At 43.2% G+C, this 15,681-nt stretch overlaps 1 protein-coding gene across 1 annotated transcript; it reads left to right on the forward strand.

Annotated features, from left to right (window-relative positions):
- Positions 1-392: 392 nt before the first annotated feature.
- Positions 393-9,852, forward strand: LOC129676452 (ubiquitin carboxyl-terminal hydrolase 17-like protein B; the record flags this gene model as incomplete). Its single annotated transcript, XM_055606775.1, has 2 exons — positions 393-434; positions 8,317-9,852. Coding segments are annotated over 2 exons (1,578 nt in total), but the record flags the coding sequence as incomplete, so codon positions are not given.
- Between the last annotated feature and the right edge of the window lie 5,829 nt (positions 9,853-15,681).

Raw genomic sequence — 15,681 nt, forward strand, 5'->3', positions numbered from 1 at the left:
GGGAGGGGCTTATGGGGGGATACAAAATGAATAAAGTGTAATTAATAAAAGTTAAATAAAAAATTAAAAAACAAACAAACAACAAAAAAAAAAAACAATGTGAGCTCTCAGCTGTCTGTTCTTGCTTTCAAAGCACCTGCTCCTTTCTATGCCTCTCTACCATGCCTCAGGAACCACAGCACTGTAATGCCAGGTTCATGGGACCCTCAGAGACCACCAGGAGACGACTTGATGCAATAGCAAGAGAAGTTTATTTAGGAGAGCGATCGAACTCAGGACCCAAGTCTCACTGATGCAGTAGTAGAGAAGTGGGACCCCGAGTTCTGAGCGAACAGGATTTTTTTAATTCTTTATTAATTACACTTTAATCACTTTGTATCCCCCCTGTGGTTCTCTCCCTCCTCCCATCCCAATCCCAATCCCTCCCTTCCTCCCCGCTCTGCACACATGCCCCGCCATAAGTCCACTGATAGGGGAGGTCTTCCTCTCCTTCCTTCTGATTCTAGTCAATTAGATCTATCAGCGGTGACTGCATTGTCTTCTGTGGCCTGGTAAGGCTACTCCTCCCTCAGGGGGAGGTGATCAAAGAGCAGGCCAATCAGTTCATGTCAGAGACAGTCCCTATTCCTATTACTATGGAACCCACTTGGACACTGGACTGCCATGGGCTACATCTGTGCAGGGGTGAACAGGATTTTTAAAGGGAAAGTCTGTGAGCAGGGGGTTTCCATGGCAGCAAGCAGGGGGGTACAAGCCTTGGAGTTACAGCATTGGGTGAAGTTTAGCAGGGCAGGGTGACTTTTTTTGCACAATGGCTAAGGCATATGATCACAATGGCTATTTTTCTAAACTATTTCTGAAACATTGAGGAAAATTCTCCCACCTGATTCCCATCCAATTTCCATTGATTATTGCCAGGGAGTTTGTCTCTATTTTCTATGAAGCAGTTATTCTGTGATATTTCCTGAAGGCTGTTGCTAGGAGAATTAACTTTGATTTCTACCAGGTGCACATTTTGTGATATTTCCAGGTACCTGAATTCAGCTCCCAGTCAAGATGGCTCCTCATTTCAAAATGGAGTTATACTCAGGCTAACTATACCCAGGCTAACTTAAACTCTTCACACAAATAAACTCTTCCTTCTGTAAACTGCTCCTCATGTTGGCATTTTAATACAACCATAGAACAGTAAATATACATTTCATTATGAGGAAGCCTCATAATGGTGGCATTAATTACTGCACTATTATGAAGTATTAAACTTATTTACCATTGTATTTTTTTTTTAAAAAAAAAAAAGCATGGATTTGCTAGCTAGGCATGAACAAGCAGGCAAAGAGCAAAAGCTTCCTTCTTCCCAGTGGTTGTACAGGCTTCCAGCAGAAGGTATTGACTAGATTAGATCTATTAAAGATCTGGATTTAAGGTGTGTCTTCCTCAAAGATTCAGCCAGAAGTTGTCTTTCCACTTCACAGGAGAAAAACACTCTTAAGGGTGTGTCCTCCAATATCGTTTTTTTTGTGACTTCCAGAAGTAGTCAAATTCCCAACCAAGGGTAGCCATCACAGTCCCCAATAATCTTACCAACAATTCTAAGCTCCTGAAAGAAACTTTGCCTCAGGGCACTTCTCTCCTTCACCCTGAAGCTACGTCAAAATAGGGTTTTGTTTTGTCTCATTCTCCCTCATCTGAAGTCCTGTCTAAGACCTAATGGACCAGCTTGACACCATCTTAAGATCCGAAGCCATCTCGTTACAAGGTAAAAACAAGTTTGTTTCTGTTTGCTCTAAAACGTTTCTATGTCTTAGAATGTGACCTGATCTTACCTTGAACCTCCTGGGATTCACCTTATGCACACCCTCACTGTGCCTTGACCTGCATCTACCCCAAACCATAACATGTTCTGACAAATAATCTCAAAATGGCCACCTGCTCTTGTACTTTACTTGCCAAGTTTCTGGGTTGCCAAAATTCTTCCTGGAACCCCGAAGATCTATAGAAGGAGCCTAGAAAGTTAACTTCCTGCCAATAGCCTATGCCCCACATTAGGGGAAGCATCAAACTGACTTTGCTGTGCATAAGAGTAAAGCTTGGTTACTTCTACCAAAAATTAAAAACAACAAACGAAAAAAACCAAAAACACTGGGTCTCTACTCTTCTTAGGTGGGATTAACAACGTGAGGGAAATGCTTGTATGGCTGGTATACTCATCTTTTCTTTATTTGATGGTTATAATAGGGAAACCCAAGCTTAAGACGCCTAGGAAATTGGAGCCATGTGTAGGGAAACAAGCTCCAAAGAGATCAGATCTCAGGGATGTTTGGCAGGAACCACACCCAAATCTCCTGAGTCAGTTAGAGCCTTGTAGGGAATTGGCTCTTCTCTTCCTGGGTGGGTTAGAGGGCGTGACCACAGGACTGAAGTATAAAAGAGTGAACATTGGAGACTGATCCTCACTTGGAGGCCATTCCAGAAGGGATAGACATCTTCTGCTCCCGCAGACGACACCAGCACGGGATTTGGAAGGGCCACCTGCCTACATGGAGGCTGCTTAACTGTTCTCAGAAGGTGAGTCTCACGGTTAGGCGTTTATACCTTACCTGTCCTCCAACAGTGCTGTTGACCCTAAATTCATTCTCTCTCTCCCACACCCCATTTTTAATTTTTTTCTCACTTTACATCTTCGTCATAACCCCACTTTGCCTTGCCTGCCAGTCCCACACCCCTCTCTCTTCATTCTGCCCCTCCCCTATTTCTCGGAAAAGGAGAGCCCCTGTCCCATCCATCACAACTTATCACATCGCCCCAGGACTGAGTGTGTCCTCTTCCCCTGTAGAGGACCTACATGAAGCCATTGGCTCTACTTTTGTAGGGGCCTATGTCCAGTCCATGCGTGGTTCTTGGTTGATGCTTCAGTTTCGGCAGGCCCCCTGGGCCCTGGTTAGTTGGCTCTGTTGGTCTTCTTGTGGAGCTCCTGTCACCTCCACGTCCTCTTCTCTTACCTCCCACTTTTCACTAACTCTCCCTAAGCATTGCCCAGTGTTCGGCTGTGAGTCTCAGTGTAGGTTCTGAGTGCTGCTGGGTGGAGCCTCTCAAAGGACAGCTCTGCTAGGCTCCTGTCGACAAGCTTAGCAAAGTATCCTTAATAATGTCAGCGGTTAGCTGACATTATTAAGATGGGGCAGATCTTTGTTTGGGCCCGGCAGTGGACGAACATTCCCTCAATCGCTGCTCTATCTCTATCCCTGCACATCTTGTAGGCACAGTAAATTTGGGGTTGAAGGTTTGGTGAGTGTGTTGGTGTTATGCTCCCTCTACTGGGAGCCTTGTTTAGTCAGAGGGTGTCCTCTAGCAGGCTCTATGGCCCCTGCTACAGGAAGTCTCTGCTGGAGTCCCCCTTAGCTTCTCAACAGCCTACCCTGACCTAGGGCTACAGCTTGTCACAGGGAAGCCCCACCCACATTTTCCCTTTTCTCCACAGGTCTTCTGTCCTCCTGCTCCCCACCCCCACCTTCCCCAGGTCTGATCTCCCCAGCATGATCTCATGCTTCTCTGTGCTCTCCCTGGCTACCTTGTTCCCTACTTTTAACAACTACCTCTGTCTACTCAGATTCATGGATCTCCCCTTGGATCTTCTATATTATTTATCTTTTCTGGGTCTGTGCCTCAAGGTATGCATATTCTATACTGTATGCCAAAAATCCACTTATCAGTGAGTACATACTATGAGTGTCTTTCCGGGTCTGGGTTATCTCAGGATGATCTTTCTAGCTCCATCCATTTGCCCGAAAATTTCATGATCTCTTTGTTCTTAATGGCTGAGTAGTATTCCACTGTGTAGATGTACCACAGTTTCTTTATCCATTCTTCAGTTGAAGGACATCTAGTTTGTTTCCATATTCTGGCTATTCCAAGCTGCTGTGAACATGGTTGAGCAAGTGACCTTGTTGTATGGTGGAGCATCTTTTGGCTATATGCCCAGGAGTGGTAACATTTATAACATATGAATGTGTTAATATTATATCTCTGTACCCTTTTGTACCTAAACAATTCAGTGTACCATCTAAATGAATAATCTAAGTGAATGAATGAATAATCCAAGGTTGTAGCTTCTGAACTTTTGTACCTATCTTTTTTTCTCATTTATTTATTTTATTCATTTTACATCCCTGTAGCCCTTTCCCTCCTCCCTTTCCAGTCCCGCCCTCACTCTCTCTTCCCTTTTCTTCAGAAAAGGAAAGCTCCCTTTTCCATCCACCCCAGCTCATCAAGATGCACCAAACTGAATGTGTTCTCTTGCCCTATGGCCTGTGAAGGCAGTGCCGCCAGGGGAAAGTGATAGAAAAAGCTGGCAAATGAGTCTGAATCCCATGTAGTCCCCACTTCTCTTACTAGAGGACCAGTTTAAAGTTTAAGCTGCCCATCTGTTACATCTTTGTAGGGGCCTAGGTCCAATTCATGCATGGTCCTTGGTTGATGCTTCAGTCTCAGCAAATCCCTCTGGGCCCAGGTTAATTGGCTCTGTTGGTCTTATTGTAGAGTTCCTGTCATCCCTGGCTCCTTTTTTTCTTCCCTCCCACTCTTCTCCAGACTTTTCCTTTTCATGCTCATGCAATTGGATCACAAAAAAACAATATTTTAAATCAATTATCAACGTTAATAAAGAAGGCAATGGATTCCAGGTCATAAAGAGCCTATTGATGGTGTCATCTTATTTACGGTTTTTAAATATGTTAACATCCTCCATTTTTTTGATTTTTTTTAAACAAACACAGGGTAATTTCATGGGCTTGTAGATTCCACAATGTGTGGAGCATTTAGTTGTTCCTGTACCAGCTGTTTCTATTACGTGCAATTATTCTTTTTTCATAAGCCGTTGATCTACACTTACAGGTTTGCCAGTTAGCCATTTTAAAGGTAGGGCATTTGGTACTTTTGAAAGACCAATACCTGTGGAGTCCTGCTTATGGACAACCTGGACAGTCTGTGTCTATTCTCCACAATACCTTTCAGTATTTTTCTCAGGAGTATACTTTATTTTGCAGTTTGTTTCTTAGATTGGAGAAATGTTAACCTGTATTTTCCAGTGTTACAAAAAATCATGCACCCATAAATTCATGGCTGAATTAGTCACATGTGACTTTAATTTTCCTATTTGTCCTTTTGGCCTTCATCAATCAGCCCATTTGGCACTTTGTTTTACCTGAGATAAAGTTCCAATTTCTAGAAGTTGAATGTTTACCTCTTGAAGAGGCCAGTCTGGATGCCAAGACTTTGGTGAAATTATTGTTACATCTGCTCCTATGTCTATTAAATCTTCAATTTCAGTGCCATTTATTTGTATTTTTAGCATCGTTCTCTGCTCATTCATAGCCATTTGCCAAAATACTTGTGTTATGGTCTCTCCTGGATTTTTGGTTTTATTTGCTGAAGCTGTTTTAGCCTTGATTACATCTAGATAAGTCTGTTTTTAACAATGGGCATTAAATCGTTTAATTGCTCTTGGATGAGTTTCTCTGACTCTGAGAACTATTGAATCAAATTTGGTGTCCAGGGTGTGGAGAGTGAGGAATTCCCCCCTTGGGTGTTTCTTGAAGCAAGGGTTACCTTGTCTGCCCCTGTTGATTTGCATTCATTAGTCTGTTGCAGCTCTGTAATCCAGAAGGTTGGGGCCTTCTTTTAGGATTATCTATTGAAAGAAACGTAGTTTTTAGGAACACCTTGCCTACAATCAATCATTTTTCAAAGGTCCCAGTTTACCATGATTAAAACATCTGACACTTTGATTTTTCTTAAAACTTTTAGAAGTTACTCTCCTATCAAGAGTAGCACCATAAACCTGAAATAGAATATAATATCAACCTTTATTTCTAATCCATTTCTCTACTGCTGCTGATCTTGCTGCTAATGCTCTAGTAATCCTTTTGCATTCTGAATTAGCACTGAAGATTCAATTAGTATTTTCCCGACTGGTTAATCTGATATTATTTTTTTTATAGCTGGAGTCAATCTTACATATTGTAGGTCAGGTTGCTGCATACAGCCTTTATTATATTAAGGTATGGGCCTTGTATCCCTGATCTTTCCAAGTTTTTCAATATGAACGGGGTGTTGGATTTTGTCAAAGACTTTTTCTTCATCTAATGAGATGATCGTGTGTTTTTTTTTTTTCTTTGAGTTTGCTTATATGGTGGATTATGCTGATGGATTTTCACATGTTGAACCATCCCTGCATCCCTAGAATGAAGCCTACTTGATCATGCTGGGTGGTGTAATTGATGTGTTCTTGCGTTTGGTTTGCAAGCATTTTATTGAGTATTTTTGGGTCAATGTTCATGAGGGAAATTGGTCTGAAATTCTCTTTCTTTGTCTAGTCTTTGTGTGATTGTGGCATCATGGAATAAGTTTGACAATGTCCCTTCTGTTTCTATTTTGTGGAATAGTTGGAGGAGTATTGGTATTACCTCTTCTTTGAATGTCTAGTAGAATTTTACACTAAAATCATCTGGTCGTGGATTTTGTCTGTTTGTTTGTTTGATTTTTTTGAGAGACCTGATGACTGCTTCTATTTCTGTAAGTATTATAAAACTGTTGAAACTATTTACTTGATCTTGGTTTATTTTCGGTAAGTGAAATATATCCAGAAAATTTTCCATTTCCTTTAGATTTTCCAATTTTGCAAAATACAGTGTTTTGAAGTAAGATCTAATGATTTTTATGGATTTCCTCAGTGACTGCCGTTATGTTCTCCTTTTCATCTCTGATTTTATTAACCTGGATACTCTCCCTCTGTCTTTTAGTTAGTTTGGCTAAGGCTTTGTCTATCTTGTTGATTTTCTTAAAGAACCAGCTCTTGGTTTCATTGATTCTTTGTAATGTTCTCTTTGTTTCCAATTTATTGATTTCAGCCCTGAGTTTGATTATTGCCTGTCATCTACTCCTTTTTGGTGTGTTTGCTTCTTTTTGTTCTGGGGCTTTCAGGTGTGCTGTTAAGTTCCTGGTATGGCATCTGTCCAATTTCTTTATGAAGACACTTAATTCTATGAACTTTCCTCTTAACACTGCTTTCATTGTGTCCCATAAGTTGGGAATGTTATGCCTGTATTTTCAATGAATTCTAGAAATTCCTCAGTTTCTTTCTTTATTTTATCCCTGCTCCAGTGGTCATGAATAGGCAGATGTTCAGTTTCATAAGCTTTCTGTTGTAGGCTCTCTGTCGTTTCTGTTTTTGTTGAGTTTCTGCTTTAATCCATTGTGGTCTGATTGATTCGTGGGGTTATTTTGATCTTGTATTTTTTGCAGCTGTCTTTCTGACCGAGTATATGGAGAAGGTTCTGTGAGGTGCTGAGAAGGTCTATTCTTTTGTGTTTGGGTGAAATGTTCTCAAGATTTCTGTTAGGTCCATTTGATTCATTACGAATATTAGTTTGATTATGTCTCTGTCTTGGTCTGTCCACCGGTGAGCGTGGGGTGTTAGAGTCTACCACGACTAATGTGTGGGGTTCAATGCGTAATAATATGTCATTTATGAATGTGGGTGCCCTTTGCTTTGGGGGCATAGATGTTCCAAACTGAGACAGTATCTCAGTGTATTTTTCATTTGATGCATACGAAGTGTCCTTCCCCATTTCTTTTGATTAATTTTGATTGAAAGTCTATTTTATTAGATACAAAATGACTGCTCCAGCTAGCTTCTTGGGTCTGTTTGCTTGGAAAGCCTTTTTCCAGCCCTTTACTTTGAGCTAATGTTTATGGTCCTTGCTGAGGTATGTTTCTTGTATGCAGCAGAATGCTGAGTTCTGTTTTTGCATCCATGCTGATAGCCTGTGTCTTTCTACTGGGGAGTGGAGGCTATTGATGTTGAGAGATATTATTGATCAGTGGTTGTAACTTCCTGTGATTTTGATCTTGGTGGTGAGAGAGAGAGAGAGTGTGTGTGGGTGTTCATCCCTTGTTTTGGTTTTGCTGGTGTGAGGTTATTTTCTGTCTTTTTTCTGGGTGTACTTAGCTTCTTTGGGTTTTTTCTAGTATCTTCTGTAGGGCTGGATTCGTGAATAGGTACTGTTTAAATCTGCCCCTCCCCCCAAGGAATGTCTTCTTTCCTGCATCTATGGTAATTAAAAGTTTTGCTGGGTATAGTAGTCAGGGCTGACATCTGTGGTCTCTTAGTGTCTGTAAGACATCTGCCCAGGCCCTTCTGGCTTTTATAGTTTCTGATGAGAAGTCAGGTGTAATTCCGGTAGATTTACCTTTGTCTGTGACTTGGCCTTTTTCCCTTGTTGCTCTTAATATTCTCTCTTTGTTCTGTACATTTAGTGTGTTGATCATCATATGTCAGGAGGATTTTCTAAATTCTCTTTGTATTCTTGCCCTGCAGAAGATCCAGTTGTGTCTTCACCTGCTGTGGTCACCCAGCACCCGAATAAAGCTCAAATGGCAGAAGAGCTGGCTGCCAGCGGGACACACAGTCTGAGCTGGGAGATGCTCCAGGATGTGGGAGCAGGGCTGCAGAACATAGGCAACAGCTGCTACCTGAACGCAGCCCTGCAGTGTCTCTCACACACACCACCTCTGGCCAGCTACCTGCTGTCCGGGGAGCACTCCCAGAGCTGTTGTCACCAGGAAGACTGCTGGATGTGTGCCATGGAAGCTCATGTGATCCACAGTTTTCTCCACTCCAGGGATGTCATGCAGCCCTCACACAAGCTGACTGCTGCCTTCCACAAGTACCAGCAGGAAGACGCCCACGAGTTTCTGATGTTCACCTTGAATGCCATGCATGAATCTTGCCTTCTAGGGAGCACGAGCATGGAACCCCACTCTAAGGACAGCACCTTAGTTCCTGAGATATTCGGTGGCTCCTGGCAGTCTCAGATCAAGTGTCTCCACTGCCAGGGCACCTCAGATTCCTTTGATCCCTTCCTGGACATCCCTCTGGATATCAGAATGGCTCACAGTGTGAAGCAAGCCTTGGAGAATGCAGTGGAGGCAGAAGAGCTGTGTGGAGACAATGCGTACTACTGTCATAGTTGTCAGGAGAAAACGCCAGCTTTGAAGACCCTGACAGTTCAAACTGCCCCCAAGGTCCTGCTGCTAGTGTTAAATCGCTTCTCAGGCTTCACGTTTGAGAAAGTGGACAGTATAGTGAGCTACCCAGAGGTCCTTGACCTGCAGCCTTACATGTCTCGGCCTACTAGGAGACCATTGATGTATGCCCTCTATGCTGTGCTGGTCCACGATGGTATGACTTGTCACAGTGGACATTACTTCTGTTATGTCAAAGCTGGCAATGGAAAGTGGTATAAGATGGATGATTCCAGGGTCACCAGCTGCAATGTGACTTCTGTTCTGAGTGAGCCTGCCTATGTGCTCTTCTATGTCCAGCAGACTGATCTCAAGAAGGACAGTGTCAATGCACCTGTAGGCAGAGTAAGCAAGGTTCTTGGCCCCAAATCCCAGACCTGGCAGAAAAAGCTCAACACTGAGTCTTGCATACAAGAACCTGAAGAAGAGAGAAGAGAACAAAGAAAGTATTCAGTGACCAGAAAAATCTCCTTAGACCAATGGAAAGTGCTTCAGGAACAGAACTGCCCATACCCAGTGCTGAACCTCAGGAAAATTCAGCCCACTTTGCCAGCCAATGCAGTTGTGATTCACCCATCCAGACACAAAGGGGATGGGGGCAGGGACACCACCCCTGACAAGGAGAATTTTTCATGTCCTAGTGCTGCCAAGCTCCTGACTGTTCAGGACCCCATGAACCCTGGGCAGCTCTGCAGTCAGGTAGGGAGACGAAAGTTTAAGAAGAAGAGGAAGAACAAGCTAGAATGGGGGCTTCTCGCTGCTTGCTAGCATTGACACCACTCACTGACCCTGGGTTCTGTGGACTCACAATGAACTTGAGGCCCTTGGATCAGAACCTGCCCCTAGCTGGACAAAATGACTCACCCTTCAAGCGTGGTCCACCCTTCCCCTGCTTTCTTGCCTAGCCTTGCTCAGTCCCTAAGAAGGACAGGTTGTGGGAGAAACTGCCCATGGTCCTAGGACAAGTTAAACCCCAGAAAGGATCTGGGTTCCTGGGGGAAGTCTGCAGTGCCCTCTACTGGAACTCATGGAATCTGAGCAGGGTAGAAGCTAACTTGCCACCCATGAGCTTTGGATGAAGGATTCCACTGAACCATCAAGGTGCTGGCCAAAGTGACTTTTATACTTGATTCCTGTAAAGTCTTTCCTTTGGGTTTGCTGTATAGAGCACATCGTAGGGACATTTTTATCCATTGTACTTGAGTGGCGTTTTTTTTTTTAATTTTTAATTATACTGTATTTACTTTGTATCCCCCCTCTAGTTCCCTCTCTCCTCCCCTCCCAATCCCTCCCTTCCTCCCCCTTCCCCACAAACTCCCCAACCCAAGTGAGTGGCAGTTTTTATACCAAATAAATTCTGTTACTTTACACTCTGTCTGGCTCTTATTTTTTTTTTGGCATGGATGCAAATCAGTGTTGAATGTCCATGAGAGTGTTTACTGGAAATTGTAACAACATTGGCCTCATAGATGCAGAGAGTGCATCATCGCCCACACATTTCTTAAATCAGGAGACCGTTCTTCCAGGGAATAACCACCTCCCCTGTCTTTGGCTTGTGTACATTGACTGAAGAGAAATCCTGGCTTTTAGACTCATTTGCACTTGGCATGAGATTGAATCAGAAAGGTTGAAGGTCAGCCTGGAGATCAGTGTCATCACGTGTTTATCACAGGCTATTGAAAAAGGCTGAGGTGAGTCTTGCAGAAGCTGTGCTTGTCAAAGTGTCTGGGCTCCTATTAGCAAAACCCTGTATCAGCCTCAGTGTGCCCATTTGAGTGCACAGGTCCCACATGTATGTTAAGCTTGTCATTAAGCTGGACAACCACAAACCCTGCTATTGTGATGAAAATGTCACCCATCCATAGAGGAAGGGCAATGAACATCAGGCCTCATTAATAACAGACGCAATTAGAAATTCTTTCCAAATAGAATTTAATCACTGGCTACTGAAGCTCTGTGACAGTGTTCTCAACCTATGGGTCGTGGCCTCTGGGGGATGAACAACCCTTTCACAAGAGTTGCGTATCCAATATCCTGTATATCACATACTGACGTTATTATTCATAACGGCGGCAAACTTACAGTTAGGAAATAACATAAAATGTTTTTATAGCTGGGGTCACCACTACATGAGGAGCTGTATGAAAAGGTTCCATAATTAGGAAGGTTGAGAACCTCTCTTCTAGGACCACACTGGAAAGACTCTTAGTGGAAAATTCCATTTCAAACCAAAAGCTATTCTATATCAGTGCTCAGAACATCCAGAGGGAAGCGATTAAATATGGTGATAAAGGGAATGGATGTAGATTGCCACCCACAGAAAATACCATTGGGTGGCTGTGATTAAACTGGGGGATCATTTGAGGCCATAAGGAATGTCGTAATTTTGGCTTTGCCTCACATTGTGTGTAACAATGGAAGGTAGCATTCTGCAGAACTAGTCCAAACACATTAAAACTCTCACACTGATATCATACTTCCTTCAGAGTATACCCTATTCTTCCAGGTTTTATGATGTGAAAAATGAGCAATGGCTTATGACTGATATTATTTTTGTAAGCTGTTTAACCTGCTTACACTCTGTAGTCCCTCAGTTGAGACCTACTTCAGTTCTTAGCGTAACTATCACTCCCAGTTAACACATTTAGCATATCAGAAGCCATTTTACCTCCCAGTACCCATCTTGAGTATGAGGTAAAATTGAGTTCCGGTTTCCAGGCTCTATGCCGAAGAATGGGATATAGTTCAATGATTTAATGCTTGCTGCTTCAAATAAAACAATAGATGGCAAATGCATGTTCTACTTGAATGAAAGATAAATGATTGCTTTTTTTTTTTTACTCCCAGAAAGCTGGAAAGCCCCCAAGAGCTCTCCTACCCTAAATCCCAGTCCATCAGCTTAGCATGTTTTGTCTAGCTACCTAGATACAACACAATACACTTGGAACAAAATCGATTATGTTTAGCAAGTCGAAATGAGGTACTAATGTCCCCTTTGCTTCCTACCTCTGGCTCCCTGGTTGTTACCTGGTTACAGATTTTGGTACAAAAAAACATGCTGGCATCATATGTCACCCCAGTGTCCACATTATGGCTTTGACTGGTCAGTTTTTGTTCAGTGTTCAATCAGCTTTCATCAATCTGAGTCTGGTGCCTGAGTGGTCAGTGTGCAGGTGTGCCTGAACCCATAACATTAATAAATTTAATTTGGGTGTGAAGTACTGATGACTTTTTGATTTAGCATAGTGAATTCTCTTGGTAACATGAATGTTATTATACAATTTAAGAACTTTATCTTTAGAGGTTTGTTAAAGTAGACAGAAAGTAATCTGTGCCCTGTATATATCTTGTGTTGAAGGATACTATGAAAACCTTAGACAAATCTTGACTGAGAATGAGAATGGAAATGGACTGTCATACATGACAGAGGTAAAGGACTTGGCCAAAATGTGCAAGGCCTAAGATTGCATCACTGATGCACACAGACCCACACATACACAGACCCACAAAAAGCCAAAAATCAGTATAAACCTACCGGACAAACCTCCCGGGAATTGATCCCACAAAGAGTAGGGATAATACAATGAAAAACTAAGTAAGATTGTGCTGCCAACAATGTTTATTCTGCTTAAAAATAGAGAAACAGAAATCCAGTTTCATTGCTTCAAAGCAGATTAAGTTCAGTGTGATTTTGTCAACATATTGGTATTCACTGGGTGGTTTAATCACCTGCAAAGCTGTTAAACACCAAAGAGCTGATGGCAGTATAAAAGGTCATTACACCTAATTAGAGAGTTTGCTGAGGCTATAATAATAATAATATGCTTGATACAGTTGGGCAATGCTAGGTCCCCTCCTTGCTGATATACACTGAAGAAACAGATTTTCTGTTCAAGGTCATGTAGAGGAATATTAATTCAGAGCATAGCTATTCTGGCAAGAGATCACATCCAAAGACCTTCTAGGTCTGGGTAATCAGGCTGGAATACACACACTCCTTTAATCCAGGAGACAGAGTTCTGATCTGAGTTTAGGCCAGCCTGGTACAGAGCAAGTTTCAGGTAAAGAAAACCTTAGGTCCAGGTGTGGTGGTACAGGCCTTTAATCCCAAGCAATGAAGGTAAAGATAGTTTGTAGGGGAAAGCACTTCTGAAAGTGATGTTCAATTGAATAGCAGAAAAAGTGACAAATCAGAGAAAATTTGGCAGAATATGACATGCTCAAATCTTAGGAGAAGAGATAGGAAAAGGAAGTTCCCTAATGAGCAATGCAGAGAGGCAGAGGAAGTAGTTTTACTGGGAGAGTTTTACAGAGACAGGTTGAATGAGAGAACAAGCTAGACACAGGGAAAGGTAGAACAGGCCAGAGAATGACAAGGAGACAAAATCTTAGAAGACAATGCTGGACTCAACTTGAAGCCAAACAGAGCAATTCAGGGGAATAAGTTAGCTTGGGAGAGGAGTTTAAGCCAGAACAGCTGAGTTGAACCAGCCAGCTATGAGCTCAGAAAGAATAAGAAGGGGTGAACTTATTAAGCAGTGATTCTCAGAGGCTGAAAACATTCTAGGCTAGGCCTGCGTTAGATTGTACAAATGCTAGAAGCTTCCAGGAATCGACCTAGGTTAGCTGACAGAGGCAGTAATCCTCCAAGCCAAAACTGAAACAGACGAATAAAAGTTCTAATACCAGGCTTTCTCCCCCCCACCCACCATGAGGACATTCTAAATACAGACAACAGTCTACTCAGCAGATTAGATGTCAACATCCATCACATGACACTGACTGTGAAGCAAAGTTACCTCAGTACCATTTCAGCCAGCCTCCTGAAAGCATCAGGTCAGGTGTGGGTGGGTCAGATCCCACAGCCCAGAGAACCTGCTTGATAGACCTGGGAGAGACAGCCTGATCTCGGGTGTGATTCATTTATCAGATTTTGCTGGAGAGGAGTAGTTAGAAACTTAGGAATGCTTTGGAATGAGCTTGGGTTCATGGATACAATTTTTGTGTGAGGGTAAAGGTATTTCACTTCACTCAGTTTCTTGACCGGAGTTTGACAGCATTACTCATTGTGAAAGTGAAAAATGCCAGAATGTTTCAACTTCAAGAACCTAAGTCCCAGGTCTGAAAATGTTGGGAGGTGGAAGCACAGAAGCAGGGTCACTGTGGAATAGGCATTGGCGGAGCCCATTCTTGTTGTCTCACTCAGTTTAGTTTAATTGCTTGGTCTGTTTCCTTTGATTCAGGGACCCGGAGCCAACAGGAGGTCAGGAGCTGAAGCCAGGTTACAGAGAACAAGGTTACTGTGGACCACAAGAGAGCTTGTCTCACAAGCAAACATGAAAGCAGGAGTTGCCTGACGGGGCCCGCCTGAATGTCAACCTTGTCTCTTTGGAGCCCTGGGCAGGAGTCGCTGAAGGAGTCATTTGGGTCCACATCACCAAGTGAACTCCAGGCAACCCAAGCATAGGGTTTGAAAGCCCCCTTCAGAAATTTCAGTCATCATCCCAGGATTCTCGACTGTTGAAGCATCCCTTTTTTCACAAGTTTAGACATGAGTATTGGATTTACGCGCTTCCAATGTTGCTTCAGCATCTGCAGCCCCTGTGTTGCTCTCCTCACAGTGTACAGGTCCGGGTTGTGTGTGTTCGCGAAAGCATGACAGCCACAGGTCCAGATACTTGAGTGATTAGTCAGCAGGGTGTGGCACTACTTAAGAAGGATCGGGAGACGTGGTGGCCTTGTTAGAGGAAGTGTGTCTCTTGGGGTGGGATTTGAGGCTTCCCTAGGCCAAGCCAGGCCATGGTGCACCCCTCCTCCTCTCTGTGGATCCAGATGTAGAAAGCTCAGTTACTTCTTGAACACCATGTCTATCTGCATTTCACCGTGCCTCCTGCCGTGATGGCCAAAAGAACTGAACCTCTGAAACTGTAAGCCAGCCCCACTCAAATGCTATCCCTTATGAGAGTTGCTGTGACCATGGTGTCTCTTCACTCAAATAGAACAGTGACTAAGACAGTGACCAAATAATTTTTGAGACGCCTCTTTGTCTACACTTAAATAATGTTTCCCTGTAGAAAGTCAGACAGAGTTGTTTTTTTTTTTTTTTAACTTGGCACAATGTTTCCTTTGTCATTAATTTAATTATTTGTTCATTTTAAGTCTCAACCCCAACCACTCACTGTCCTCTCCCCCCAGTCCCACTGACTTCCCATGTACCCCTCCTCCACCACACTCCCCATCCCCAGTACCAATGCACCCTGGCACACCAAGTCGCATCAGGACTAAGTGCCTCCTCTTTCACTGAGGCAAGACAAGGCAGCCCCTGCTGGGGAAACAGGACCCAGAGGGAGGCAACAGAGTCCATGTTAGCAGGAACCCCAACTCCACCTGTTGGGGGACCCACTTGAGGACCAAGCAGTCCATCAGCTTCATGTGTGGAGGAGGCGTAGGACTAGCCCATGTCTGCTATTTGATTGGTTCAATCTCTGTGAGCCCTCAGGGGGCCACGTTAGTTGGCAAAATAGGTCTTCTTGTGGTGTTCTTGACCCTTCCAGGTCCCTAAATTCTTTCCCTAATTCCCTGAGTTCTGTCTAATGT

This window comes from Psammomys obesus, unplaced genomic scaffold (assembly GCF_907164565.1).
Source record: "Psammomys obesus unplaced genomic scaffold, mPsaObe1.curated_primary_1811, whole genome shotgun sequence".
Taxonomy (NCBI): Eukaryota; Metazoa; Chordata; class Mammalia; order Rodentia; family Muridae; genus Psammomys; species Psammomys obesus.